General features: G+C 38.0%; 1 protein-coding gene across 3 annotated transcripts in view; it reads right to left on the bottom strand.

The window, feature by feature from the left end:
• Positions 1 to 27,799, bottom strand: part of MLPH (melanophilin) — a 79,441-nt gene that overhangs the window by 40,024 nt on the left and 11,618 nt on the right. For 2 of the 3 annotated variants that reach the window (XM_087716596.1, XM_087716597.1), the window contains exons 2-6: positions 24,946 to 25,079; positions 16,624 to 16,845; positions 14,865 to 15,001; positions 6,999 to 7,087; positions 4,173 to 4,374 (exon numbers count right to left, since the gene is read on the bottom strand). In XM_087716596.1, the coding sequence (XP_087572722.1) occupies positions 4,173 to 4,374; positions 6,999 to 7,087; positions 14,865 to 15,001; positions 16,624 to 16,845; positions 24,946 to 25,055 (760 nt within the window). In that variant the 5' untranslated portion in view covers positions 25,056 to 25,079. Of the gene's footprint in view, positions 1 to 4,172; positions 4,375 to 5,048; positions 5,175 to 6,998; positions 7,088 to 14,864; positions 15,002 to 16,623; positions 16,846 to 24,945; positions 25,080 to 27,799 lie in introns of all 3 variants that reach the window. The other variant, XM_087716598.1, reaches the window with a different exon arrangement.

Raw genomic sequence — 27,799 nt, 5'->3', positions numbered from 1 at the left:
TCCCCTTATTCCCTTCTCTACTTTTTGGGAAACAAAGTTGTCTGCTAGGTTCGTTAGGAACCTGTTGGATCTTCCACTTGGTGCAGAGTTTGTTTCCCAGTCGATGTCAGGGTAGTTAAAATCTCCCATTATTATTGTGGTGTGCTTCCTACATACCTTATTAGCTGACTAGCAAAAAGTTCATCTACTTCCTCTGCTTGGTTGGGTGGCCTGTAGTATAGACCTATGGCAATATCATTTCCCCCCCAACCTTTCATATTGACCCAAATTTTAGGCAAAAGAGGGGAATGAAGACAATAGAGAAAAATCAGCAAATACACTTTATGGTATTACAGGGCGCACATAAGATTTAAATTATTCTTGAACTGGTATTGTAAGCCCTTCAAGATTCAGGTTCTTTTTTCAACAGGGACAACTCAAACCATGATGCAAATTAAGAAAAAAATATATGCACATGTAACAGAAAACCAGTTGAGTGAATTCAAGCCAGTCCCTTTTCCTCAATCCTAAACCACTTCCAAAAATCTTGCCAAGAAATCTGCAGGCACTTGGCCTGGGCAATTGCCAGGAGTCAACAGTGGTTTTAAGGCACCAAAAGGGGAAAAACAATTCTCTGCAAACAAGCAATTTAGAAGAAATGTTCATTACAGATGCTAAGATTCAGAGAAATACGTTTTTTAGCTATAAATTTTAATTGGAGTACCATTAATAAAGGCAGTGTTGTAAAATTTCCAAGACTGTTTTCTGTAAAGAAGTGATAAAAGATGTACGACTACAGATCTGAATTTGCTGGGTGATCTATGCCTGATTACCTGAGCCATATTTTTTCCTTCCCACTCTTGCAGAACTTTTCCCCTTGCAGTGATTGCTTAAATAAGCTATCTCTTGTTAAACTGCTTTTCTTCCCAGCCCAGGGCTCACTTAAAAGGTACCAAAGGGCAGGATAACAAGCTCAGCTCTGTGACCTTACTTGATCAGCTGTCCCTGTGTTCTGAAACTGTCATGACCCTAATCAATTTCATTCTAAATACTTTCTTTGGCTTCCTAGCTGCTCAAGGGTCAAGCTTGCCAGTAAGCTAAACCAACAATTGACGCTAAGGTTTTCCTTTCAATGTGTACTCACTATTGTGTGTTTACTTACTATCTTGTAATCTCTTCTCTCCAATGAGTTCCTACTTTCTCCACACCCCTTTTCCACCTGGCCCGACCTCTGAAAGACTGAAGCATCACCAGTAGTGAGAACCCAACATCAAAATGCAGAAGCTCCTTCCTTTTAGAAAAATCTCTTAAGACTTTTCCTCATTCCCTTCTTCCCTCTCTCCTTTCCTTCTCCCCTTTTCCTCCCATAAGACACTGAGCTCTGCAATTATTTCCCAAATTTCAAATGCTCAATATTATTTGGTAATCAGCTAAGTTAAGAAGCAAAAGAGTTAAATTTGTGATTCTTAAACTTTAGGTCTTTGTTCAGAGGTTGTAGTCTGTGGTCTTGTTTGAGAGTAAAAAACAGATGTAAATCAAATAAATGCAAGCTACCAGTACTTAGCAGGAGATATTCATGAAAAGAAGAAGTGACTGATAAGTCCAGCTGCTAACTGGGGTAATTCAAAAGGGCAATTTCAGAGTGTGGCCCAGTGATGGACATCAGTGGTAAATATAGGTAGCCTGATCAATAATGTATTCAGAGATTGAAGTAATTATATATGGGAAGATATCCCCAGAACTCAGGGCTAACTGACAAGCCCATAGTAGGTGTATAATACTTAGGAGTGGGATTCCAAGAAGGCAGAACCAATTGACAGGTATTGTTATCTTGCAGCAACATAGGCCACAAGCAAATTTAATAAATAATTAAGTTATTATGGATATCACAAAGGATAAGAAAAAGTGAGGGAGGGGCATTATACTCTAGAATAGTAAAAAAAAAAATCTGCATTTTGTTCCTACCAGTTCTTATGGTTTGTATGATGAAAGAGAATTTGCTTCAGAAATACTCTGAGGGGGAAAAATAGTTTTAGTTCCTTGGTGGAATCTGGGGTTGTTATTTAATTATAGAGTGGTCAGGATGTGTATACGTATACGTGAATATTTTATCTTTTATCACTTCCTATTTGCTTGCAGGCTCCCCAGATTCCTATGGTTAAGTTAAATTCAAATGGAAGAAATTGTAGAACAGTTTTAACAGCAACAATATTTTTACCACTATCAGAATTTTTCGTTCAATAACTTCTTTCTCAGAAGAAATTAGGAGCAATCCCCCATCTAATTTCTATGCTCATAAACTTGGAGAATTTTGAATGGCCATTTCTGCTTAGCTCTCTGTGTGTGGGGCTCTGCAGTGATTCATTTGCATGTTTGAAAACATGCACCTTGAAGTATCATGCAAATAAAGGCATATCTATTTTGAGCTCCAGTCTTAAGGTTACTTTGAATATATGATACTATCTTTTATTGAGTGTGACCAGTGATCCATCTAAGGTGGGTCCAGACACAAAAACTAGAATCTATTTTATTTAGCATGCAAAACTTAATTTTTTGAGCTGTAGCTTCTTCCTTCCCTGTTCTACTTCTCAAATATCCTATGATATGAGACAAGAATTTACAGCAGATTGACATGAACTGTCCAAGCAATCTGTTTGGGCCAGGATCTCCAAATACTTTACCTTGATATGAGTTATCTCATATATTTTTACAATCTCTGTAGCTAAATTGGAAAGCTTTTGTTAAAAATGGGAGGTTCTGGAACTTTGCCTCTTTATTCCCTAATCCAGGTCTGAGGCTAGTTTTCATCATTTTAGTCATCCAAATCACCTGTAAGTTAAAAAAAACCTATAGCAAATTAAAAAGACATTATTTGCAACCCGAGGAAAAGCAGATGGCTGATCACTGCTCATGCACTTTCCAGTGTTTGTCACCTTGTTAAAAGAAACAACATTAGGGATAACTTGGTTTCTGATAATTTCATTTCCTAGATATTTATAGTACTGATAAAAAATGAACCCTCTGACACAACAAAGACGTGGAACATAACTAGATTGTACCTATTATACAGAAAATTTAATTCTCTAAAATTCTGCAATGTAGTAACCAGTGTGAAAATAAGAAAATATTTCTGCCCTGTTCTATGATGATGAGAGGTACATCAAAGCAATTATATTTCACCATCTGCCTTTGTCACGAATCTGGATGCATTCAGATTCAGGCATTCATTTCCTATGTCCAATGGGCTGACTAAGACTGTTTTCAGCAGGAAAGCCTGCTATAGATCTGGAAAACGTGGGAACAGAATTTTCCCAACAGTATTACAGAATAGCTGATAGGAACGGAAGCAGTAACAAGCTCATCATTTTTGAAAACATGCAGTACATGAATAAAGCTAGAAGTGTGAAAAACAAATGTCTCTCAGCCTGGGAAGAATTTGTACTCCTTTGCAAACAGAACACCAACATTTTTTAGTTGGATCATATTAATTTTTTAAAATTCTTTTCATGAATTCGATGTGGCATATATAACATTCCCTCTTCTTATCTGTCCCTTTAACCATAACCCTGGACAATAGGCTGAGCTAAAAAATAATGAGTTGTAATATTTGTTGTGACATGAAGAGCTGCATTGGTGGCTGTAGGTAGTTCATTTATTTCCCTTCCAAAAAATACGCTCAGTCAAATTAATCTGACAACTAAATGGATCACTTATAATTGTAATTTTGAAACCAAATGTATTCTTAGTTTTCACGGGTATAGATATGCTGGTCTTGTTGTATTTGGGTCTTTTCCCGTGTAAGATTGGGATTGTCTTGGCAACTTTTTGGCGAGGTTTCATTTAGCATTTCCACTTTTGAGTCTTGAAGAAATATTTTCCCTCTATGGTTTTGGCCAACTGTTCTAATATAACAGAGAATACTTTAAGTTCCAATATAAAAATACCTAGAATTTTAAAACTTCAATTTCATTTACATGACAGTTTTTATTTTGCTGGAAAGATTGTGAGAAAACTGTTAATGATGGGACAACTTTTTGTGAATTATGAAAGAAATATAAAATCACTGCATGTATACAAAAGATGATATATTTCTGAAAGTTTGAGCTGTCCCAAAAATACAGGATTCATTGTTAGGTAAACACTGCCTCTAACACTGGCAATTTAAAATTGTCTCTAATGCAAGAAGCACCTACCAGCCTTGGGGATTGTTTCCAGGTTTTTGGTATGTGAGTTGCCTATAAACTGGACTTCCGTGCTGAATTCCTGTTCTGGAAGAGCCGTGTGCTTTCCTTGCTCTTGTAAGATATGATGGAAAACTGCAGCCAAGTCTGCTTCTGCTACCATGGAGTCCTTCTGCATGGAGACTTCCTCATCATGTGGAAAATCTTCAGTGATCTAAGAAGAATCATCTGTTGGTATTAATAAGCAGGCTACATATTCTCTCATTTGCACACTTACAATTGTTCTTTTCCAACAACTTCTTAATCCAAGTGCATTAATCCAAGAGCTTTAATCAGTTGTGGTATAATACGCCCTGTGTGCCAAAAACATGCAAATACATTTTCATGGGGCATAGACAGGGTAGAACCTGGTCAAAGTCAAAGACGACATTAAAACTGAAAGTTGACTCTTAAGCCACATTTCTTAATATCTGACAGAAATTCAACCCGTCTACCTACATTCTGAAAATGTAGGAAAACTGAACTCATCCAAGATGCCAAAGGTAGCAAACTCTGATGTAAGAAGCTACAATCCCAAGCTATGTTCTCTCATCATGAAAGAATCTAAAAAGGTTTTTTGCCCAGTTTATTGGGTTAAGATGGTCATTCCAGGAGGTGCTGCAGATACATTTTCTGCTGAGAGACTCACACTACTGAGTACATGGAACATTTTGATTTTTTCTGAAAAAAGCAAAGAGCCCCAGGCATCTCAGATTTTCAATAGTCTTAGTTTAAATATATTGCTCACATTTAGGCTACACATTAGACTAACAAAGTTCAATGAATAGAAAAGAAACTGAAAGAACAGAAAAGGATCATAGATTCATACCACCACCAGATCCCTAATACCTGAACGTCTTCTTTCCCAGGACATGGAGAAAACTGGACAGATTGACGACGAGATTGGGAAGAATATTCTGAGTCGGTTTCAAAATCAAAGGAATGTACAGAAAGTAGGCGCTTTTTCTTGCGCATCTTAGGAAGCACAAAAAGCGAAAGATTTAAAATTTCACTGCAAATACACGATATTACATTTCACATGATCTTCAATAAAGGATAACATCCGTCCTGATATTTACTGTATGATAGTAATAGCATTCTAGGCTAGAAATGCTTCAGCCAATATATTCCTCATTTTCATCAGGCCTCTGCATGTAGTCACACCTGGTGATTTTATCTCAAGTCAAGAGGTTAAATTGCAAGAAGCATTGCTTAAACCTGGGAATATCAAGACTGTAGGTGAGAAATCAAAAAGTACGGTGTTTCCCCGAAAATATGACATGTCCTGAAAATAACGCCATGCCACATTTTTTGGGTGGGCAAAAATATAAGCCCTCCCCCCCAAATAAGCCTTATGGAAAACTCCTCCTCCAGCCAGGCATAGTGCCGCTCACCAACCTAGCGGTATCCCGAAGTTGCCAAGCCGTGGCAACGGGGGGGAGGCGCTCACGTTGCTTGGCGCCTTCGGGATACTGCTAGGTTGGTGAGTGGCACTGTGCCCAGCTGGAGAGGGGGGTTGCCGGGCAGCTGCTCTCTTGTGAGCAGGCTCCCAAAGAGCCGGGCACAGCCTCGGGCGAACGGCTGTGTTGCGCTGTCGCAGCAGTGCACTATAGCAGCCATGAAGCGACCACACTCATGAGCAGCCACCTGACAAACCCCCTTTCCAGCTGGGCACAGCGTCATTCACTGACCTAGGGGTATTGTCAGCTCCCGCAGCTTGGTGCCTGTGAAATGCCAGTGAATGGCGTTCTGCACGGCTGGAGAGGGGGGTTGCGCAAGAGCTGTGCCTCCCAGCCTCACGATGCCCTTGCCCAACTCTCTCTGCCGAGCCAGGGCACCTCTGCTGCCACCCACCACCGCTGTCCCAACACAGTTCTGGAATGTAATGTAATGCTTCCAAACCGAGTCTTCCGGCAATGGCCGCTCTGGAAGTACGCTCTATGGTTGTGGGCCAGCTGCCGGCAGAGCGTACACCCAGAGTGTACAACCATAGAGCGTACACCCAGAGCGGCCATTGCCGGAAGACTCGGTTTGGAAGCCGCAGAAAAAGCCATGCTGGGATGGTGGTAGTGGGCGGCGGCAGCAGAGGTGCCCTGGGTCTGCAGGGAGAGCTGGGCCAGGGCATCGTGAGGCTGGGAGGCGTGCGAGCGGAACAGTCGCTCGTGCAACCCTCCTCTCCAGCTGTGCAGAGCGCCATTCACTGGCATTTCAAAGGCGCCAAGCCACGGGAGCCGGTAAACAGGTGCTCAAGCAGCTTGGCGATACCCCTAGGTCAGTGAATGGCACTGTGCCTGGCTGGAAAGGGAATTTGCGGGGTGGCTGCTCATGAGTGTGGTCACTTCATGGCTGCTGCTGTTCGCCCCTGAGGCTGTGCCCGGCTCTTTGGGAGCCCACTCGCAAGAGAGCAGCTGCCCGGCAACCCCAAAACAATAAGCCCTTCCTTTGATAATAAGGCCCAAGCCATATTTTGTTGGCCAAAAGAAAATAAGACCCTGTCTTATTTTCGAGGAAACACAGTATCTTGAAAGAAGACAGTGGAAAATATTCCTTCCTTGAGAACTCAGACATGCATGAGGCATGAGCACATTTCTGGAAATGTATCGAAGTTACCAGAACTTTTGTCTGGACTGTTCAAAACCAAGAGAGATTTGTCTCACAAAGCTACAGTAACCAAAGCACCTTTCCTCAGATAAACTCGGAGAAGGGGGCGCAGTGAGGAAAAGGGTGATATGATTTAATAATGAAGTTCCACATTATGTAAAACACGAATGGAAAAAAAATTACATGAATTATCCTTACCCTGGCATAAGACTCAGATTCTGCTCCATCCACATCATCACTTGTTTCCCCCTCCTCATTCTCGTTATTCCTGTACAAGTGATCATCACCTGGATAAGAAAGACACATGCTTATATGCAAACAAATATATGTTGATCAGATGCCTACCAGAGAGGCTACAGCTCAGTTACAGACCAATTTTACATTCCAAAAGATGTCAGATTCAATTGTTGCCACCCTCTTTTATCAGAAAAAAACAGGATATTCCTCAAGGTGATTATATCTATAATTTCCTGACCACTTATAGTAATCCACAAGAGACCACAGAATTCCATTTAGAAGTTTCTCCAGGGCTCAATTGGAGTCAGTCTATCTACTTTAAGACAATAGCCAAATCCAAAATGAGGTTCAGAAATTGGGCTGTTGTTTGTTCCCTTGGCAAGTATGGAACAACATAAACAGCTCTAAATTTTATCTTATAATAGACTTGGATTTTTTCCACACACATTAAAGTGCATGAGGGAATGCATCCTGCCAAGATTCATTGAAACATGTTTAGGAATTTTAAACTATACTTCTGTGATTTTTGATTGTTTGAAAAGAAAATGCCTGTACGTAGGTTGTTTGAGGACATAATTTGAACACATTTTCAATCATAGAGTTCTCTGGAAAACCATTGTAGCCAGTTTCAGATCAATGAATAAAAGATTTCTGGCTGAACAGAAGGATCTCCAAGAAAGAGAACTGATTCCCAAATAATATGATGGTGTTCGTTGGGGGCAGGGAGGAATGAGAAATTAAGAGAAAGGAAGAGATTTAATGAAAACTCTGAATGGAAAAAAGGGAGAAAAATGAAATGAATCATTTGCTGAACTAAACTGAACTAAACTGCAAGGAAAATGAAGCAATTAATAATAAAAACAAGACAACTTAAAACACAAATCAGATCTCAGAACCAATAGGTAATGGTGCAATAATAGCTTAACAACATGTTTATGATGATACAATTAAGAAATTAGGAACAAATGCATGGAGCAATCTGAATAAAGGAATCAAAACACTGAATGGAACGGCCCTTTGGTCCAATTCTCAAATGGTCCCCACCCCACCCCGAAGCTATTTTCTTAAAAAAGCATTTTCCTTTCGGAGTTCCCCAAAGCTGTAAAATCCTATTTTGCATTAGCAAGCTACTGAACAAACATCTTGGAAGTGACCAATGGCAAACCACTTCTGCATCATGCCAAAATAAATGTTAGGCAATGTTACAATTTTTGTCCCACTTCTGCTCAGGACATCAACATCTGATGTCCATTTCTAGGGGTTTGGGGTTTTTCGTTTCTTTGTTTTGAATGGATGAATTCCTGCCTACAATATGGACTCAATGTCTGAAATCTGAAATAGTAAGAGACTCAATTTTCAAGATTCTTTCAAAACTACAACACTATTTTAGCATCTTAAAAAAATTGTATGTTTTTCATGAGCATGAAAAAAGCAACTTACTGGTGACATCTGGCAAACTATGTACTCTGTCACGCAGACCTAGAATAAAAGAAATTAAGCTATCTTAAATGAGTAAACATGATGTAGGATCAAAGGCTAATTACATTTATCAGAGTTTATAGCTAGTCAACAAAAAGCAATAGAAAATAGCAGCCCTTTTCCATATCTGTGAAATGGCGTACAAGCCATTAAAGGAATGAACTAAATAGTTAACAATAATTGTGCACACTTGGAATGTGATAGGGACATCACTGCATTCCACTGATTGTCCCTGCACTATGAAATGTGTGCAAGAATGAGAGTGATACCCCCTAGACACACTCATGTAATTGTGCCAGCCTTTCTCAAAGCCTGTTGATTTAGCACAAACATAATGCACCCAATAAATTATTAGAATGACAAAAGGACAGAGTATCTGAGTTTTCAAACTTGAATCTGTGAGGGACCTACATCTGATGGTGCCAGGAGGCAGGGCTTGATGCCGACCTTATGGAATATTTTCCCTCCAAATTTTGGTTTCCTTCATCACTGTTAATATGCAAGAAGGCCCTTAAGGTTTGGCTTTGACACCAGATTTGGAGATCCTAGGAAATCAGTGACAAGTTATAGTAGTTTCCTTAATATGGGTGAAATGTGGTTTTCATATTTTCCCCCGTTTGTGGTTTGTATGCTTCACTTTTTGATGATTTTTAAATAATAATTGTTTATATTTTATATTTATATTTTATAATGATGTTATAATGAATGCTTTTATATTGTGATTGTATTTATTTTTGGATGTTGCAGAGTCACTTCTGGTGAGATTGGCAGCTTTATAAAGACAGACAGACTGACTTTAAGATGTTGGGACATTCAGAATTTCCCAGTAAGTATGTAAATCCAAATCAGAATATTCTCTTGAATTTTAGCTGAATTTCCTCAAGATTTCCAAAAGTTAGTTCTCAGGCAGATTGCAGCTAAATTTTCATTCAGATTGTAATAAAATTTCTCAACACACCTATCTTATGGCTACAATAGATATAATTTTTTCACCTATTTCAACCATATAGACCAGGGGTAGTCAACCTTTTTATACCTACCGCCCACTTTTGTATCTGTTAGTAGTAAAATTTTCTAACCGCCCACCGGTTAGAAATAATATTCCGACTCTTCTTTGTCTTTTAATTTTAGTGTTAATTTGTCCATCTCTGCACAATCCAAAAAATTTTATATCACTAATTCGTCTGAGGGGATATTATTTTGTTTTCAGCATTGGGCAAACGCTATTCTAGCTGTGGTCAGCAGATGTGCTAATTTGTCTGTCTATCTAACCATTTTCAATAGTGTATTGGGATGTGTCGTGGCTTCCATAGTGGAAAGCCATGTCAGTATTTTCATGTAGTATTTTTCTCTAATTTTATTCCAGATCTGTATCAGTGCATCTCTAATATAGTGTCTATGAAAGTATTTTTGTTTCTTTTTACCGTCTTCCCATAGGAAAAAGTGCCACCCCATTTGCAAATCGTGGCCCTCTAATGTTAGTATTCTTTTATTTTTTAAATTTATCCAATCCCTGATCCATGTTAATGCTGCTGCTTTGTAATAAAGCTCCCAGTCAGGGAGTCCCATACCATCTCTGCTTCTGTCATCCTGTAGAACTTTCAACTTTATCCTGTCTTCCTTCCCTTGCCATATAAATTTTAATATAATCTTGTTCAATTCAATTAAATTTTTTTTTCTAATTTTATGTGAATTTTTTTGAAATAAGTATAATAGTCTCGGTAATACATTCATTTTTATCGCTGTTATTTTCCCTAATAATGATAATTGTAGTTTCCCCTATAATTCTAGATCTTTTTTTATTTGTTGCACTAATTTTGTATAATTATTTTCTTTTAAAGTTGAGTACTTTGCAGTTAGCCATATTCGAAGATGTTTAACATTCTTTGTCACTTGCAGTCCTATTATTCTTTCTAATTCTTTATTTTGTTCTTCCTTCAAATTTTTAGTTATTTTAGTCTTTTCTCTATTAATCTTTAACCCTGCTACATCTCCATATTTTTCTAATTCTCGCATTAAACTATTTCCTGTTTCTAGTGGATCTTCTATAATGAATACCAAATCATCTGCAAAGAACTGAATTTTAAACTCCTCTCTTTTAATTTTAGTTCCTCTTATCTCCAAATTTTGTTATTAGCAGACTTTCAAGCATCAGGATAAATAGCAGAGATGATAGTGAGCAACCCTGCCTTACTCCTTTCATTATTTTAAAGGTCTCTGTACTTTCCCCATTTAATAATATATTGCCCTTTGGGTAGAGTATATCGTTTCTATTAATCTTTCAAATTGGTCCCCTAATTTCATATTCATAATTTGTTGCATCATGAATTCCCAATTTAAATTATCAAATGCCTTCTGTGCATCCAGAAAAACAAGTGCCACTTGTTTCTCTGGATGCGCCTCATAGTACTTTAAAATATTTGCTACTATACTGGTATTATTCCTAACTTGTCTTGTTGGGAGAAATCCATTTTGGTCTGGATGTATATAGTCATTTAATAGTTTTTTCAATCTCTCCGCTATTATTGTTGTGAATATTTTATAGTCGGCATTTAACAATGAGATTGGCCTATAGTTTTGAATCTATTTTTTATCTGCACCTTCTTTAAATATTAATGTAATATGTGCTTCCCTCCAGGAATCTGGTATTTTTGCTTTCATCAGTGCTCATTATACATCTCCAACATCAAGGGTCCTATCAATTTGTTCAATTCATCTATTATTTTATACCATTCTACTGGAAATCCATCTGGGCCTCGCATTTTATTATTTTTCTGTTTTTGGATCGCCTGTTTCAATTCTAGTTTCGTTATTTTTTTTGACAACATTTCTTTCATGTCTTCTGTATTGATGATGTTTCTTCTCCATTCAGATATTCTTTTGATTTTCATCTGCTTGTTCTCCTTTATATGGATTCTCAAAGTACTTGTATGCAATCTTTTTCTTTCCTTCCATTGTATGTTGTAATTCACCAGTTTCCTCTTGAATATGATATATTAATCTTTTTTCTCTCTCTTTTCTCAATCTGTATGATAACCACCTCCCCGGTTGAATTGCTTGCTCAAAAAAGTTTTGTTTTGTTAGTTTTAGGCCCTTTACCATTTCTTCTTGGTCTGATATATTTAATTTATCTTTTGCTAACATCCAATCCTTTCTAATTTTGTCATTCTGTGGCTTATTTTGTAAATCTATTTCTAAATTTTTAATTTCTTTTTGCCGAATACGCTATAATAATTCCGTGGGAATAAGCTTTCATAAATTTTGTATAGATGTCTGTTCTTTTGTGTTTTCCTTAAGGAATAACTCCAATTCGTTTCTACATTTTTGAATAAATTTTTTTTTTTAATATTTGCAAATTTAACATTTATCTTCGTCTAGGTTTTTTTTCCTTCCCGGTTGTGATCCGCCCACGTATTTGGTAATATTTCAATTTTATGCATTTCAACACCAATTTCCCCATTCATCCATGCCATATCAATCTGTGACCAGGATTGATGTGGATTGGAGTAAAAGGTAATTATTTTTTTCTGATTCCATTTTTCTCCAAATATCTATTAAATTTAGCTCCTCCATCATCTCAAAGCAAGTTATTGGTAATACCTTTTTATCTTTAATTTTTTTGACACTTATGTAATCTTTTTTACTGTCCACTATGGCATTATAATCTCCTATTATACAAATATTCCTCAATTCAATTTCTCTAATTTTTTCATGTAGTTTTTTAAATAAAAGTCCTTCTGATTTTCATTTGGGTCATATATTGCTACCAGTAGTACTGATTTTTGGTTTATCCCTATCATTAATATTCTTCCTTTTTGGGTCTGCATAAATTAAATTTGTCTTTATCCCATCTTTAACATATATCGCTATCCCTTTTCTTCTGCTGATGCTGTATATAATTTTCCTAATTTAGGACATTCCAGGTATTTTATATCTTGTTTTTTAATGTGTGTTTCCTGTAAGCATATTATATCTGCCTTTTGTTTTGTTAATTTTGCCCATATACGCTTTCTTTTTGTTGGCAAATTTAAACCATTAATATTTACTGACAATAATTGAATTTGTTCTTTCACCCTCCTAATTCTCTGCCTGTCTTGTTTTTGGTCTCACTTCCTTCTCTCTCTGTTGCTCTTTCTCCTCCCTACTACTTTCTCCTTGTTCTCCTTCTGTTATTCTCTGTTGTTGTTCTTCCTGGCTTCTATATTCCAACTCCTCCTTACTGCTCTGTTCCTCTTCCGGGCCTACTAGTTGCTCATATAAATCTTGTGCCTTCTCCAGATTGTCAACTTTAATCCTTTTCTCCTGCCAAGTTACCAGCATCCCTTCAGGTACCAACCACCTAAATAGTATATCTCGTTTAATCAGTTGTGTCGCCAGAAATCGATAGTCTCTCCGTTGCTCCCTCACTCTTCGCAGGATTTGTATCTTTTTTCCTTTGTACACCATCAGCTTGTCTCTTGTTATTCTATAAATTATATCTCTCACTTTTTCCTCGCGAATCTAATATGTACTTCTCTAGGCAATCGGTGTCTTCTGGCATAATTAGTGCTTACCCTGTATATATCATCCAATTCATTTAGGATCTCATGCTTGTCTCTTTGTAACATCTCTGCTATGAATTCTGATATATATATATATATATATATAGATGATAGATAGATAGATAGATAGATAGATAGATAGATAGATAGATAGATAGATAGATATAGATAATTATAATTTCATTTTAGAGTTTCTAAGAAACATAAATATATAAAACTACATATAGTAAAATAAATAGTGTCTGAAAAAACAGAATATCCATGAAGCTTATCTGTGGCATGAGGGGTGGTGAATACAACAAGCAAGTATCAAACAATAAATAGGATGTTCACTAAACACAAATAAGTAGCTTTGAGAAAACTCTGGCTATACTGAAGAATGTGTTAAAGGGAAGAAATTGGAAGTTAATGTGTCCCAAGAAACCAGCAGAAAATCAGTGCATTTTGACTAAGAGAATGAAAATGAAATTCTAAATTGGACCCAAAGAGCCATAACTGGAAAGAAAATAACCACAAGCAAAGTTCAATAAATGCTTGTACACAGACATATGACAATTCTTTTGTGGCTATTTAAACAAAAAAGGATACAAATCCTTAAGGCTTTTACAGAAGCAGATATTTTTATAGTATGAAGTATATCATATGAAGAATATATTTACTCAAATCCAACTCCATAATACTAGGCTGTTTACACCAGTGTTATATTCCTACAACCCTCTCGCCCAGTTTAAGCCCTGATTATCTGTAAAACAACGTGACATTTTCAGTTCTAAAACTATACCAGTGTTCTAAAAACATATATATTATCAAATGGGCTGTGCAATTCTTTGCTTTCAAGTGCACAGACTTATCTTAAATTTCTTAAGTTAAGAATACATTCCCCTGGGATTGTGCAGCTTCAATGATGGAGCTATACATGTCCCGTCACATTGTCTGAAGCATTTTCTTCCCTTGCCAACTGAAGCACCCTATACAGGACTACTATATTTACAAGATGCTTCCTTTCAATAAAAAGCATAGCATAATGACAACTTCTTACATTTTGCAATATTGTTGTTTAGAAACTCCTGCTTATCAATCAAGTATATTTTTGTTACAATTTTCAGTTGTATTATTTCTGGTAATTATTCTGTGGTCATTGAGAAAAAAAGGATGGTAGAAATCAATGATTTTTTAGAACAGAATATTCCTAGTTTTACTAATCTAAAGTATAGGTAAGAGTAAACACTGGAGCTCATAATTAGACACTTTCAATTATTATATTGGAGGCAGTATGACTGTGCCACAAAACTTTATTTGAAGCAATCAAGAAAGTGATATTATATAGTCATTATTACATTATCTCTCCATATATTATTATTATATCTCCTGGCACAACATACCAAGTTTGAATGCTGGAAAATATGAAAGACCATTAAATACTTAGTTGGTATTTTCACTGTTACAAACAACTTATTCTTTCAATTTTTTCATATTATTATCTTTAGAATAGTGGGTCTTTTTACTTTCAGATGGATATCCCTAATTTTAAAATGAAATACTTACCAAATAACTCATTCCAACTCACTATTTCCAAACCATTTCCCAGTAGTGATTAACTTTCTAAAATAAAGTTAATGGGGATCAAACCAGCTGGAAAACCACATTCTTTGGCCTGAGAGTAATGTAATATGTGGAAATAGACTGCAGTTATTCAGAGATAATTATAGTGATGTGCTATTTAATTCGGTATCCCGTGATTTATAGAATCTTCCAAGCTCTCTAAAGAAAGTTACTGAGAAGATCTCAGTAAGACCATTGCTCATACCAAGCGAAGTAGAATTTGTTTTTGGTCCATGAGACATCCTTCCATAGAGACATCGCATCACCTTAGCACTCCCAAAATGCTTGAAACGAGTTCTGACATGTTCATAATACCATTCCAATGATCCAGTTTTGACAATCCTGTCCAAGAGATGAGAGACGGTACACATGTTAGCCAGGATGAATTCTTCCAAATCTTCTATCAGTTAAAATATCGTGACTGGTTTCAGTGAGGGAGACTGAAAATATTCTAGAAAATGATAATGCTTTCAAATGTAACTAATAAACCTGAGGACTGTCAATACATTACTTATATTCAGGGTAGTCATCTAAATAGAAAAAACAGGGTCCTGCTGTTCTTGAATTTGTTTCAACACCAATGTAACCCGCAAGCCAACCCAAAGTTGTCTTAAAAGGCAGATGGTGACATAAAAAGTAATTAATAAATTAATTAAATACAATTTACATATTGACTGTTCTCATTTTAAGAGGGAACTCTTTAAACAACCAGTTACTCACATTTTTCTTAACTTTTGACTCAAAGTATCAAGATTAAGGGTTTTTTTATACAATGCATTAATTATCTGTGTATGAATAATGCAAACATAAGGCTGCATTTTCTCAAAATTATTCTAGGTAAAGAGAATTGCCTTTAGGTTTGAAGTAAGATAATGTGATATTGAGTCAGAAAGTAAGAGCCATTGTTCAGAAAAGTTCTAAACAATATCCCACATTTGGTATTGTTTAGATATGGAATAGTCCCTAACTGATGAGGATTATTCATATTATCTGTGTGTTTCTATAAGATTATATGAATAATACTCATCAATTAAGGACTATCAAGGCAATGATGTTGCTGAAGAAATTAGGGTAAATCTGATTAGTTACTTAGTATTGCCAGTTTTTGATGGCCTAGGAAGTAAGGAACAAAAAGAAAATGGCTGCTAAAGTATAGCAGAAGAGGCAGATAAAACAGAAGTATTGGCCATAAATAACAGTGGAAAATCCATAAAAAATAGGATTTTTAAAAAGATTTTAAAACTTTTATTGCTTTAGCATTTTAAAAGACAAAACAAGGACAAGGCACAGCTCTTATCTTTGCACATTTAACTTTGAAAAATATGTCATTATACATATATTTTAAAACATTTTTAACATAGTGTTAAATATTTGCCAATCTAGAAAGTGGATCAAACTCTCATATTCTAAGAATGGGGGTGAGGGGGGAAGCTGCTTCAAGCTTATCCAGAAGACATGTGTTGTGTCCTCTGGATAATTATAGTTTAAGCGTCTCCTTCTTTTAATAATGGAAGATGTCAGTATTAGTATCTCTCTCTCTCTCCCTGCCTCCCCGCCACCCAATCTATTCCTTCCTCTAATTTCTACTCTCATAGATGTCCACAGAGAGAAGGGATAACAAGTGATGAAACATACTTTATAACAGCATGACACAAATTTTATATAATTGCATTCAGCATTGGATCACAAGGTTAAAAGGATACAGTTTGTAATTCATCACCATGCAGGTTTCATATTTTTTCTCTCATCAGGACTAGTTCTCAGTTCTGGATATACAGCATTACTAACGGGAGGTAAATTCAAATGAACCAAAACTAAACACAATATTCTTTGTAAGACTTGCTAAGTCATGAAAGCTATGCTTCACATGAGAAATTAAAAAGTTTCAGAAAGTTACCACTTAATGTCTAGTCAGAATTGTAATAAAGAAAGGAGATGACAAAACTCTTGTCTAGCCCACTTACCTCACTAGGCGGCATGGATCACACATCCAACCTTTGTCCTTTTTGTTGTACTGGCTGCAACTTTTGCATATGTACAACTGACAGTCCAAACACTGGCGTTTGCTGTTTAATAGAAACTTAAAGGGCTGCAGGCAATGGATACAGAGTCTTTCGTTGAGGTGGGATTGACTGGACAATAGCTCCCGCTTAGTGCTTTCTTTTTCAATTTTGCATTTTAGATCCCTTTGGGGGGGGGAAAACAAACAAAACACCATCATCTGTTTATCACACACCACTCACAGTCATATATAAGCATGAATTTCTGAAAACTGCAAGCCCTCCAGAGTGTGCAAATGTTAGAAACGATCAGTCCAACTAAAGGCTCCAGGAGAACTCAGGGGAGATGACATTGACAACCCATGACATCAAGGACCATCTCCAACCCACCATCCAAGCACATTCCCTCCCGTCAACATTAACATTTCTATGTTATGATTCAGGCACTGTTTCCCAACTCTTCTCTACCTGGGCCTTCCACTGCCAGATGACATAGAACGTCAGGTCTTCTAATCCTGCTCTGTTGGCTGTATCTTCACTTTTGCAAGGCTGAATAGGAAGGATGCAACAGCATTTTCTGGAGCATGACCATATACTTGGTAATGAAAAGAAACCCTGAAACCATATTCAGCCAATATTCATTATTTTTGTTTCCCACTTTTGCTTGGGAGCAGGAGGTTAGATTGGAGACAGATATCTGTTGTTTCCTAATCAGAATTATAGAAAAATTATTTGAAATGATATGGATGGGAGGCCATTGTCACACAGTCATCAAGATTGGAGTCTGGTGCAAAGAAGTAAATTTATCAACTTGGATAATGCTCTTAAAAAACTCTAGTGTCTTCTATGATTCTGGATGAAACTGACCCAGGCTGCATTTAAGGAAGATAATGGAATGAAATAATCTAGTACAGGGGTGTCAAACTGGCGGCCCACGGGCCAGATGCATCAAGTGCAGGCCATGCCCACCCGGGCTCAAAGGCAAAAAAATGTCATGATCACGTGATGCGACTGATTTTGAGACCTGTGATCTAGTACTTTCCTTACTTCTCTCTTCCAAAATACAAATCTGTGGATCCTGCTGGATCTTTAACTGTTTTTGATAGTACTGACTACAATGAGACAACGCAGCAAGGCCCGATGGGCAGGGCCAGCTTATTGCAGTCAGTTTGCCACCACCAAGTTGCTTCTGCCAACTTGCCACTCCCAAGTCACCACAGGGCAACTCACACAGTTAACTCACCACGGGGACAACTCGCTGTGGGCAGCTGGAGGCAGAGCTGGGCAAGTGACTGAGGGAGCAGAAGGGAAGAGCACAGAGTGGCAGCAGGTGATATGGAGATGAAAAAGGCCACTACTCTGTCCATCATTTGCTTGCTTGCCTGGCTCTCCCTCCGGCTGTCCACAGTGAATTGTCCCTGCAGCAAATTGACAACGTGGAGTTGTCCTACGGCAATTTGGCAGTGATGAGTTGGCAGAGGAGACTTGGTGGTGACACGTTGGCAGAGGTAAGCTGATCCTGCTGAGCTGGCCAGGCCGAATTATCCCATTGTAGTCAGTACTATCAGAAACACTTAGTGTTCTGTTGGAAGTGGCAACTAGCTGCAGTGAGCCAGCCATGTCAAGTTGTTCTGGACCCTAAAATATCATTTTTGGATTGGCTTTGTCATTTGGGGGCACAACATAGTAATGCGGTGGTTTCCCTCCCACCTATGAGCCATTTTCAGAAGACAGAATCTTCCTTTCTTGCCTTCATGACAGTTGAACTTTTATGTTCATGCTGTTTAACCTTTAAGTAAAGCCACTGACTGAATCTGATTTCTTGGACAGAGATTACACTAATTGGGTTATTATTATTCTGTGGTATCAACTGAATAAAGAGACTTCCCCTAAAATATTCACAGAATCCTACAACATAATCATTCCAAGCACACTCTCCACATTTCTTATAGTAAGAACACTCTAAAATTTTCTTACTGTTTCTCCAAATACGATATCCCTAATGATTTAATAGTTATATCTATCTAGTTTTTTTCTGTAAGAAAACAAGAATGGTTTCCTTCTGAATTTTTTTTAAATAATGTACAAGCCTGGCATTGACTAGTCATCCACAAAGTTGTAGCCAGGTTCAAATTAACTTTTTAAGGTTTACAAAGGTTGGGCAGATACCACCGTGCATGTAAAGCTGAACTCTTAAAATCACAGAGAATCTCCATAGATGTAATTCTGCATAATTTTGAATTACTTTTAAAGTTTGGCTTCAGTTCACTAGAAGGGAAAGGGAGACTAATCCAGATAGATGAGTGTTTCTCAATCATGGCAATTTTAAAATATGTGGATTTTAATTCCTGTCTCCTAGGGAATTCTGGGAGTTGAAGTCCATGCTTCTTAAAATTGTTAAGAGTAAGAAACTCTTAGACAGAAGAAGCCACTGAAACAATCCCTCCACTTGGTCTGAGATTTACGTTTGCTTTTTAACTTGTTAGATGTCAACTCTGTGGCTTAGCACATCAAAAAATGTGGGAACAAGAGACTACATTTGGGTATTACTTTGAAATGACATTCATTATTTAGCTTAGTCATCTAGACTAAATGAGAGAAAAAATGGGTTTCCCATGGAACATGATTACTATCTACATCATACTCTAAAACCACAGATCTCAAAGTATAAAGCAGACATCCTCTGAATAAATCTGGTGAATCTATCTTTTGTGATATTTCCTGTAAAACAAATATTTAGAAGTTCATATTTTTTATTGATGTCATTATTGCCCTATGTGATAAACTATCATCATCATCATCATCATCATCATCATCATCATCATCATCATCATCTTTGTCTTATTTACTAAGTTGGTGGATAGCTAAGGGTAAAAAAAATATAGCTTCCTAGGTCATATTAGCAGAAGTCAGGTTCAAATTAGGGGCTTCCTCTTGATGGTTCTTAATTGCTGAATAAGAATATGCCTGAGTCACAAAATTTGAATGCTACTTAAGACCCACTAAGAGTAACATGGATAGCTCTGTTTCTTTCTGATAGTGGTTTAGGCATCTGAAGAGTATTTTCAGCACAAATCCAGTAGAAAGGTTTTGCACAGTGGATGTCAGGCATGAAAGAGCAAGTCCACATATGAAGGTTCAATTAAACTGATTTATTGTTGAAAGCTTATGTACAGAAATCTACTCAACTAACAATCAGCATCTACTTAGAATTAAATAAGGGTCAACAGCACTTAAGCGATGACGGCTTTAAATCTTCCTTTCCTGCCCTGGGCTGAAGTCAAAATCTTTGCCCCGTAAAGGAATATGGAATAGTACCTTCAGTTTGTAGGAACTAAAAGTATATTACAATCAACATCTCACATAAATGAACACTTTTAAGCTGGATTTTACCAGCACAGATCCGCCAGGTTGTCTGATAGACTTCTGCTTGCTTTCAGCACAGCTAGAAATACACAGCATCTTTTGTTTGCCTTTGAGGCGAAGATTAAAGAATGTAGTATTTGCACTGTAGGACAGGTCCTTGATGGCTTATTTCCAGGTGGGTAGGACTGGAAAGTATAACTGGAAAATTTTCATATACATAGTTAATGTTGCTCCTGTGGTATACTATCCAGCAACAGTGCACTGAGATGTTTGCTTTTTCTGTTTTCGCAAATGTCTGGAGGTATGACCAAATAAGCAAACACATTGTGTACACAGACAAAAAAGGAGATTAAATTAGGGGCTCAGCAAGTCAAATATAGAAGTTAAGCATGTGTACATATGAAAAATATCAGTGTCTAAATAGCTGATATTTTGAAACTGTTTTGTCTATGGATATCAGCACAATAAAGTAATCTTAGGTTTCTACAGTACATTTGTTTACATAATGAGCAGCTTGGGAGAGTAAGCATGCAAGTGTTAAATGTGAATAATTTCATAAATGCTGAACTTTAACTTGATTATCAGTTTAATTTTAAAATGTAAGTTTTCCATGTAGTAAGATAACATCTATCAAATCATTTGCATTTACTTTTTACAACATAAAAGAACCCAATGAAAAAAAGAGAGCTCTGCTTTGAGGAGGTTATATTCTGTTTTATTATAGTATAGGAAATAACTTAATTGAGTAACTCGAGAAAGCTCCTACTATCTGTCTACTCATGAAACCCAGTTCATTTTATGGTAGTGATTTAACTGGCTCCATAATTAGATGGTAGGAAAAGACCTTCTGCATCTTAAGTAAACATGATGGGAACCACCACATTTATTTATTCATTACATCTACCCAATTCTGGTAGATCAGGGCATCTTGCTTCTATGTAGGGGAATCTGGTACTTCACATCTCACATTTCATCATTATTTTTGCCTCACTTTATCAAGCTTATAGCTACAATTAGGATGGTAAAGGTACATGGCCTACGACCGTGATGGCAATAGGTGACACACAGAGCCATTTGTTAGGGCATGCAAAGAGTTGCCCGGTCAGCTCTGACTTCGGCCTTCTTTTAAGGCTTTATTGAAGCCTCCGGAGTGCAAAAATTCGGCCCTATGGGAAAACCAGAAGTTTAGGAACAGACTTCTGGTTTGCTTGTAGGGCCATTTTTTGCCCGCCGGAGCCTTCAGGAGGCTCCGGAGGGTGAAAAATGGCCCTACGGCCAAACCAGGTCATTTCACTTCCCTGAACCTCTGGAGAGCCTCCGGGGGGAGGCTGTTTTCTCCTTCCCCAGGCTCCTAGAAAGCCTTTGGAACCTGGGGAGGGCGAAAAAGGTGCGCCAAAAGGGGAGTCGTGTTGGTTGCGCGCACATGAGTGCTGTGATCGTGCATATAGCATTATGGGTGTGGACATGCCTGTGCACAACTCCCCTGTGCTCCCACTTTTGGCACGTGATCCAAAAAAGTTTAGCCAACACTGGCCTAGGACCTGGTCACCGGTTGCCTGTTGTTGGTAACAATCTAATCAGCCAATTTAATCCTGCAAGATTGGTATCCTATGGGTTACTCTGATTAACAATGTCATCTATTGGGACCCTGAAAGCCCACCTTCTCTATAAACAGCACCTACCCTGTGAGAGATTTCCCGAGATCTGGCAGCAATCACTAATTCACTAAAACCATTAATTTGGCAAGGAAAAGGGAGACCCCCCTCACTTCAACCCATTAGCCAACTTTTTATTGCTTTTATTGTAATTTTTTTTTGATTGTTGTGATGGCATACAAGTTTAATAAATTCTTATTACCCAATAGTCTCTTGAAATTTCAGCACAATTGATACTTGTTCTCAAATTCAGATTAAGTTACATTAAGGTTAAGGCAACTAAGTACATCTTGCCTAATGAAGAGAAGGATTAGAGGTGACATGATTAACTATCTTCCAGTACACGAGGGTCTGTCACAGAGATGAGGGGGTTGACTTATTCTCAAAAGAGCCGAGGTGGCGCAGTGGTTAGGGTGCAGTACTGCAGGCCACTTCAGCTGACTGTGATCTGCAGTTCAGCGGTTCAAATCTCGCCAGCTGAAGGTCGACTCAGCCTTCCATGGTGGGTGAAATGAGGACCCAGACTGTGGGGGCAATTTGCTAAAAAATCTGTAAACCGCTTAGAGAGGGCTGAAAGCCCTATGAAGTGGTGTGTAAGTCTAATAAATAATAAATAAATAAATAAACAAACAAACAAACAAATAAAAAAATAAAAGTACTTGAGGAGCTAAGAAGAAATTTTCTGACAGCAATTAACCAATGGAATAACTTGTCTCCCAGAGTTTTGTGTGTTCCATCACTGGAAGTTTTCAAGAAAAGATTGTACAACCATTTGTCTGGGACAGTATAAGATCTCCTAACTTGAACAGAGGGTCAGACTAAAAGACTTCCAAGGTCCCTTCCAGTCCTAGGATTTTATGATTCTATGATTTCATATTCTAATATATATCATTATTGGAGCAGCAATACAGAAATTGCAACAGGTAGCAGTTATCTAATGACAAAAAAAGACAGAAGAGACCTAATTTGGAAAGGAACAAGACAAAAGCAAAGATACAGATGATAAGTGGGAAAGCTAAATTTTGGAACTGGGTTGAATCTGAATGCACAAATCATTATTCCTGCCAAGAAAATGTTCTTCTTCGCCTGATGCATTTAGCTATGCCATTTGTTGGAAGGCCTGGATTATTTGCAAGTCTTTTGTTATTTGTAGCCTCTAAATGCTTATAAATAATTAAGAGGGGATCTGGCTGCAATCACTAATTCAGGCTGGATACAGCATACTCTGAGTAGAAAAGTCCTCATAAGGTATTTAGAAATCTCATTTATCAGAACTAGTTTTTGGTGGAAATCTAGTCTATTTTTTGGCCCAGCTAAAATGATACTTATTTCCTAAACCAGCGATCCCCAACCTTTGTGACTTGGTGGCCCAGCTGGGGAGGAGAGAAAAACTGGGCCATATGAGTGGCGGGCCAGTACACAGAAGCACAGCTCCACTCACACAAGATATAAGGGAAGCCTTTGAGGTCTTCGGGGCTGTGGTCTTGTACTCCTTCAGACTCACTGAGGCTGCCTGACACTCCAAAAGCAGATTGGGTGTCCTGCCCAGGACCTGGCGAGTCAGCAAAGCTGAGCAGGGTACACTCATCCTACTCAGCCTCTCTCTCACCACTCTGCTTCTGGAGTATTGGGAGCAGGTGACTTGGCAGCCCAGCAGGGGGGGGGGGGGAACCAGTCTGTGAGAGTGGCGGGCCAGCCCACACCTCCATTCACACAAGAGAGAAGCCTTTGGGATGCCACTTGCACAAGTGGGGCTGTGTCGAAGCTTGGGAGGGACTGCAAGTGCTGCCAACTGGCAAGTAGGGCTGCGACGGCTGGCACCTGCCCCTCACGTGAGTGGGGCTATATGTGCGCCAGGCCACCACTTACGCAGCCCAATTGCAAATAGGCCACGGCCTAGCAGTGGGCCATCGTTTACAGGTTGGGGGCCCTTGTCCTAAAACATAGTTATTTCTGTTCAGTGTTGAAAACAATATCTTCTCTCACAAAAATGATCACTACCAGAGCTTGTTTAAGAAGCAAGGAAGATCCTGAATGTAGGAGCCAAGACATTTGGCCAACAGTTAAAAGGATTCTATTTCAGCAGATTTTTGAATTATTTTAATTTTGTACTCGACATGTTGCACTGGTATTAACTCTTGGCTTTTTAATACTAAACTGTGACATTGTTGTTATGATTTTATTGCCTATATTTATTCTACACAGTAAGCTATATTGATTGCTATGGTACTTGAGACAAACAAAAATAAATCAATAAATTGACTGAATTACATACAGGATCTAGGGTCTATAATTCAGGTTGCTGCTTTTCTCAAAAAATGTGAGGAAGAGCAGAAGCCTAGCTTAACACTGAAAGTCAGTGGATAGTAGAAGCAAAAGGGGCAGCTTTCCAGGGTCCCAAACAATTCTAGATAGATAGAATAACCCATCTGTTTTTTAGAAAGGCCTATGAGACCTAGTACAAAAATCTATTCTGAATTATTCTGCAATGTGAACATACAAAGTCAAAATTGCCTAGGGAGATTTAGAATGATTAAACTACAATGATTTCTCATTTTTTTGCCAAAATGTTCCTCTTCCTGAACCACTCAGAGAATACAGTCTGCTCACCATGGACATAGGAAAATATTATTTTTCTGATTATGGATACTGTAGAGTTATTAATAAAAATGTATACATTAAGGAGCCTCCCATTTTGATGAGTCATTTCCAGACTCTTCCCACAAAATAAATAAAACCTTTAACAAGGCTGAATTGGGCTTTCTTGTCTCCTCAATATTTATCCCTTTTATTTCCCATACTGACGTTAGATTTTCAAGACAAAGCCCAGCACTGAAAAGCATATATTTTGTGATATATGGCAATGTGTCCTGTCTAGCCAAAGCCTCTATCAAATCAAACAACGCTTTCACACATCAAACCTTACTATAAGTCATTCAAATTTTTCTCCACTCTCCCTCATATTCTTCTTTTATGGGTTCAGAAAACAATCAAACATATCAAAAAAGCAATGGCTGTTAAGAGATTTTTCTAGCATCACAACTGCATGGTGTGTGTGTGTGTGTGTGTGCAAACAAATAGAGAGCAGCTTATTAAATGAGCAATATTATAAATATGAATAAATCATTTGCAATGATAAAATTTGGATTATATTCCTTAATATTATTTTTATATGGTTCAATATTAAAAAAAGCTTGAAAGCAATGCATATTAAACACCCACTTTGCATTTTCATCTGACAAGTCACTATGTTTTAAATACTCACTCTAAACGCTCTTCCTCTTTTTTGCGCAGATCAAAGTCCCGCTGAACTACTTCCCAGACATGTTTGACTTCTTCATCTGTTAACTTGGAAAGGTCGAGCTTCTTTCCCATTTTCAGAAAGGAAAATGCCTAAAACTGAAAGAAAAGACAAATGTAATCAAATTGGACATACCTACGATTATATTTTGAGATACTTGGGTTTTTTCCAAGGCACATTTAGTGTCAGCTCTACTTGGTTCAGCTTGGCGTCTCACAGGTATCCTACCGTCTAGCAAATGGAGAGCTAACAGGATTTTCACAATAAAATTCAGTATGGAAACTCAAGTATGAGACGTCTAAGAAATTTCCAATTAAGGTAACAACACAAAAGACAAAAGAGAAAATAACTGCAGTTAAGATGTATAAAATTGTGGAACATTTTTTTTCTTATCTTGAAAGAATTAAGTATGCATATTCAGGAAATATAAACCCATTATAAGTACTCAAAAATGAATACAGTAAATATACCTCAGGATAGAGGCCTTTAAGATTGAGATACAAATAGTCCTCCACTTATAACAATTCATTTAGTGACAATTCAAAGTTACGATGGCACTGAAAAAAGTGACTTACGACTGTTGCAGCAACCCATGGCCATGTGATCAAAATTCAGATGCTTGGCAAATGACTCATATTTATGACACTTGCAATGGCCCAGGCTTATGTGATCACCTTTTGTGAACTTCTGACAAGCAAAGTCAATGAGGAAGCCAGATTCACTTAACACCGTGTTACTAACAGCTGCAGTGATTCACTTAACAACTGTTAAGAAAGGTCTTAACTAATGTCTTGCTTAGCAACAGAAATTTTGGGCTCAATTATGGTCTTAAGTCGAGGACTACCTGTATATGAGGTGACAAAAAAGAGCAAAACAGAGGTACAGTCTCAATGAATTAGAATGAGAAACAGATTCAGAAGAAATTTTACCAACTGGAACTCAAAGCTTTTAGTTAGTTAAAGAAGAAACAAAGGGGAGTAACTAGACCCCTGCTGAATGTGAAATGAGTTGGTGTTACATTCCAGAGGGAACAAAAATTTTGATGGTCAGTAACAGAATAACAGAGTTGGAAGGAACCTTGGAGATCATCTAGTCCAACCCTCTGCTCAAGTAGGAGACCCTATATCTGGGATGGCGAACCTATGGCATGCGTGCCACAGATGGCACACGGAGCCATTTGTCCGGGCATGTGAGGCGTTGCCCTGTCAGCTGGCCAGCGCACATGCGTGTGCTGGCCAACTGAGTTCAGTCTTTTTTTTGAGGCCATCTTTCACCCTCCCCAGGCTCCAGAGGCTTTTTAGGAGCCTGAGGAGGGCAAAAACAGCCTCCCCCCCCCACCCCGAGGCCCTCCGGAGGCTTCAGGAGCTTCCCTGAAGCCTCCGGAGTGCAAAAAAACAACCCTATGGGCAAACCGGATGTTCGGGAACGGAGGCTTCCCTAAAGGCTCTGGAGGGCAAAAACCGACCATACGAGCAAACCAGAAGTCACTTTCAGTTTGTCTGTAGGGCCGTTTTTTGTCCTCTGGAGCCTTCAGGGAAACCTCTTGAACGTCCCTGAAGGCTCCGGAGGGCTAAAACCAGCCCTATGAACAAACCAGAAGTCTGTTCCAGGGCAGGCTGTTTTCGCCCTTCCCAGGCTCCTATAAAGCATCTGGAGCTTGGGGAGGGCGAAAAAAGCATGCAAAAAATGCGGGGAAAGCACTGGTCATTCACGCATGTGCATTTGGGGTCGCACATTGCATTATGGGTGTGGCATGCCCATGCGCAACCCCCCTGCGCTCCCCTTTTGGCATGCAAGCCAAAAAAGGTTTGCCATCACCGCCCTATATCATTCCAGACAAGTGGTTGTCCAGTCTCTTGATGACTCTTTTCTATGACTCATCTATGAAGAACAGAAATAAATATTTGCTGGTTGGGCTTGGAAGTATACTGTTTTCTGGGAGTATAGATCAAGGATATGACAGAATAGCTGCAAAGACATCTAAAGTCTACAGACTTGGAGTCTTTTCTGGTTATCTTTTGAATATCAGGAGTAAAGCGGATAAATAGGAGCTCAGATGTCTTCACTCATCCTTCTAGTTCAAGAAAGAGGACTGAAAAGGAAAAAAACAGAATGCTGCAGATGAATGATTAGCTACAGAAATGGTACAGAAAGGCAAGATGTCAGTTTCTGGGACCAAGGCCTGTATTACCAGGTTGATGGATGGATAGCTAGCATATGGTGCACTTCTCAGAGACACTGGAGTTAACGAAAACAGTTTCTTCAATAATGAATGCTGTATGGGATGGAAATTAAACTTAAAATAAGGACTTGTGAACTACCAAAGGAAGTGAAAAGAGAAACTATAGTAGGATCTATTAAACATTCTATGAAAAATTAGGAAGGCATATTCTTTGTCTTTGTATAATAATGCTCAGAGTATAGAAAATGCTGAAATAGATCAAATGTGTTCCAAATCTCATCATAGGAAAACAAATATGATTTCTTAGATACAGGTTTTGGGATAACTGAAATTCAACAGTTGAAGGATATAGCTTGTTCAAAAGAAACAAAAAACTTTGGAACACAGTGATAATCTTTGACTATCTTCACTGGAAGCTTTCAAAAAGAGATTGGACAGCCATCTGTGAGAAATGGTGTAATGGGTAGGTGGGGTGTTGGGCTAGATGACCTACGAGTTTTCTTCCAACTCTGTTAATCTATTATCTGAAATGATATCACATAGAATACGTCCAATAACTGTTCACTATGATGGAATATTAGATTTAATATTAAATATTATGAAAATATTGCTGAAGGTAAGAGTAGCTCTACCCAA

The sequence above is a fragment of the Thamnophis sirtalis genome, unplaced genomic scaffold (assembly GCF_051295495.1).
Source record: "Thamnophis sirtalis isolate CommonGarterSnake01/CBP01778 unplaced genomic scaffold, rThaSir2_p1.2 scaffold_5, whole genome shotgun sequence".
NCBI lineage: Eukaryota > Metazoa > Chordata > Lepidosauria > Squamata > Natricidae > Thamnophis > Thamnophis sirtalis.
Note: the sequence above shows the minus strand (reverse complement) of the source record. Positions and strands in the feature narration are given on the sequence as shown.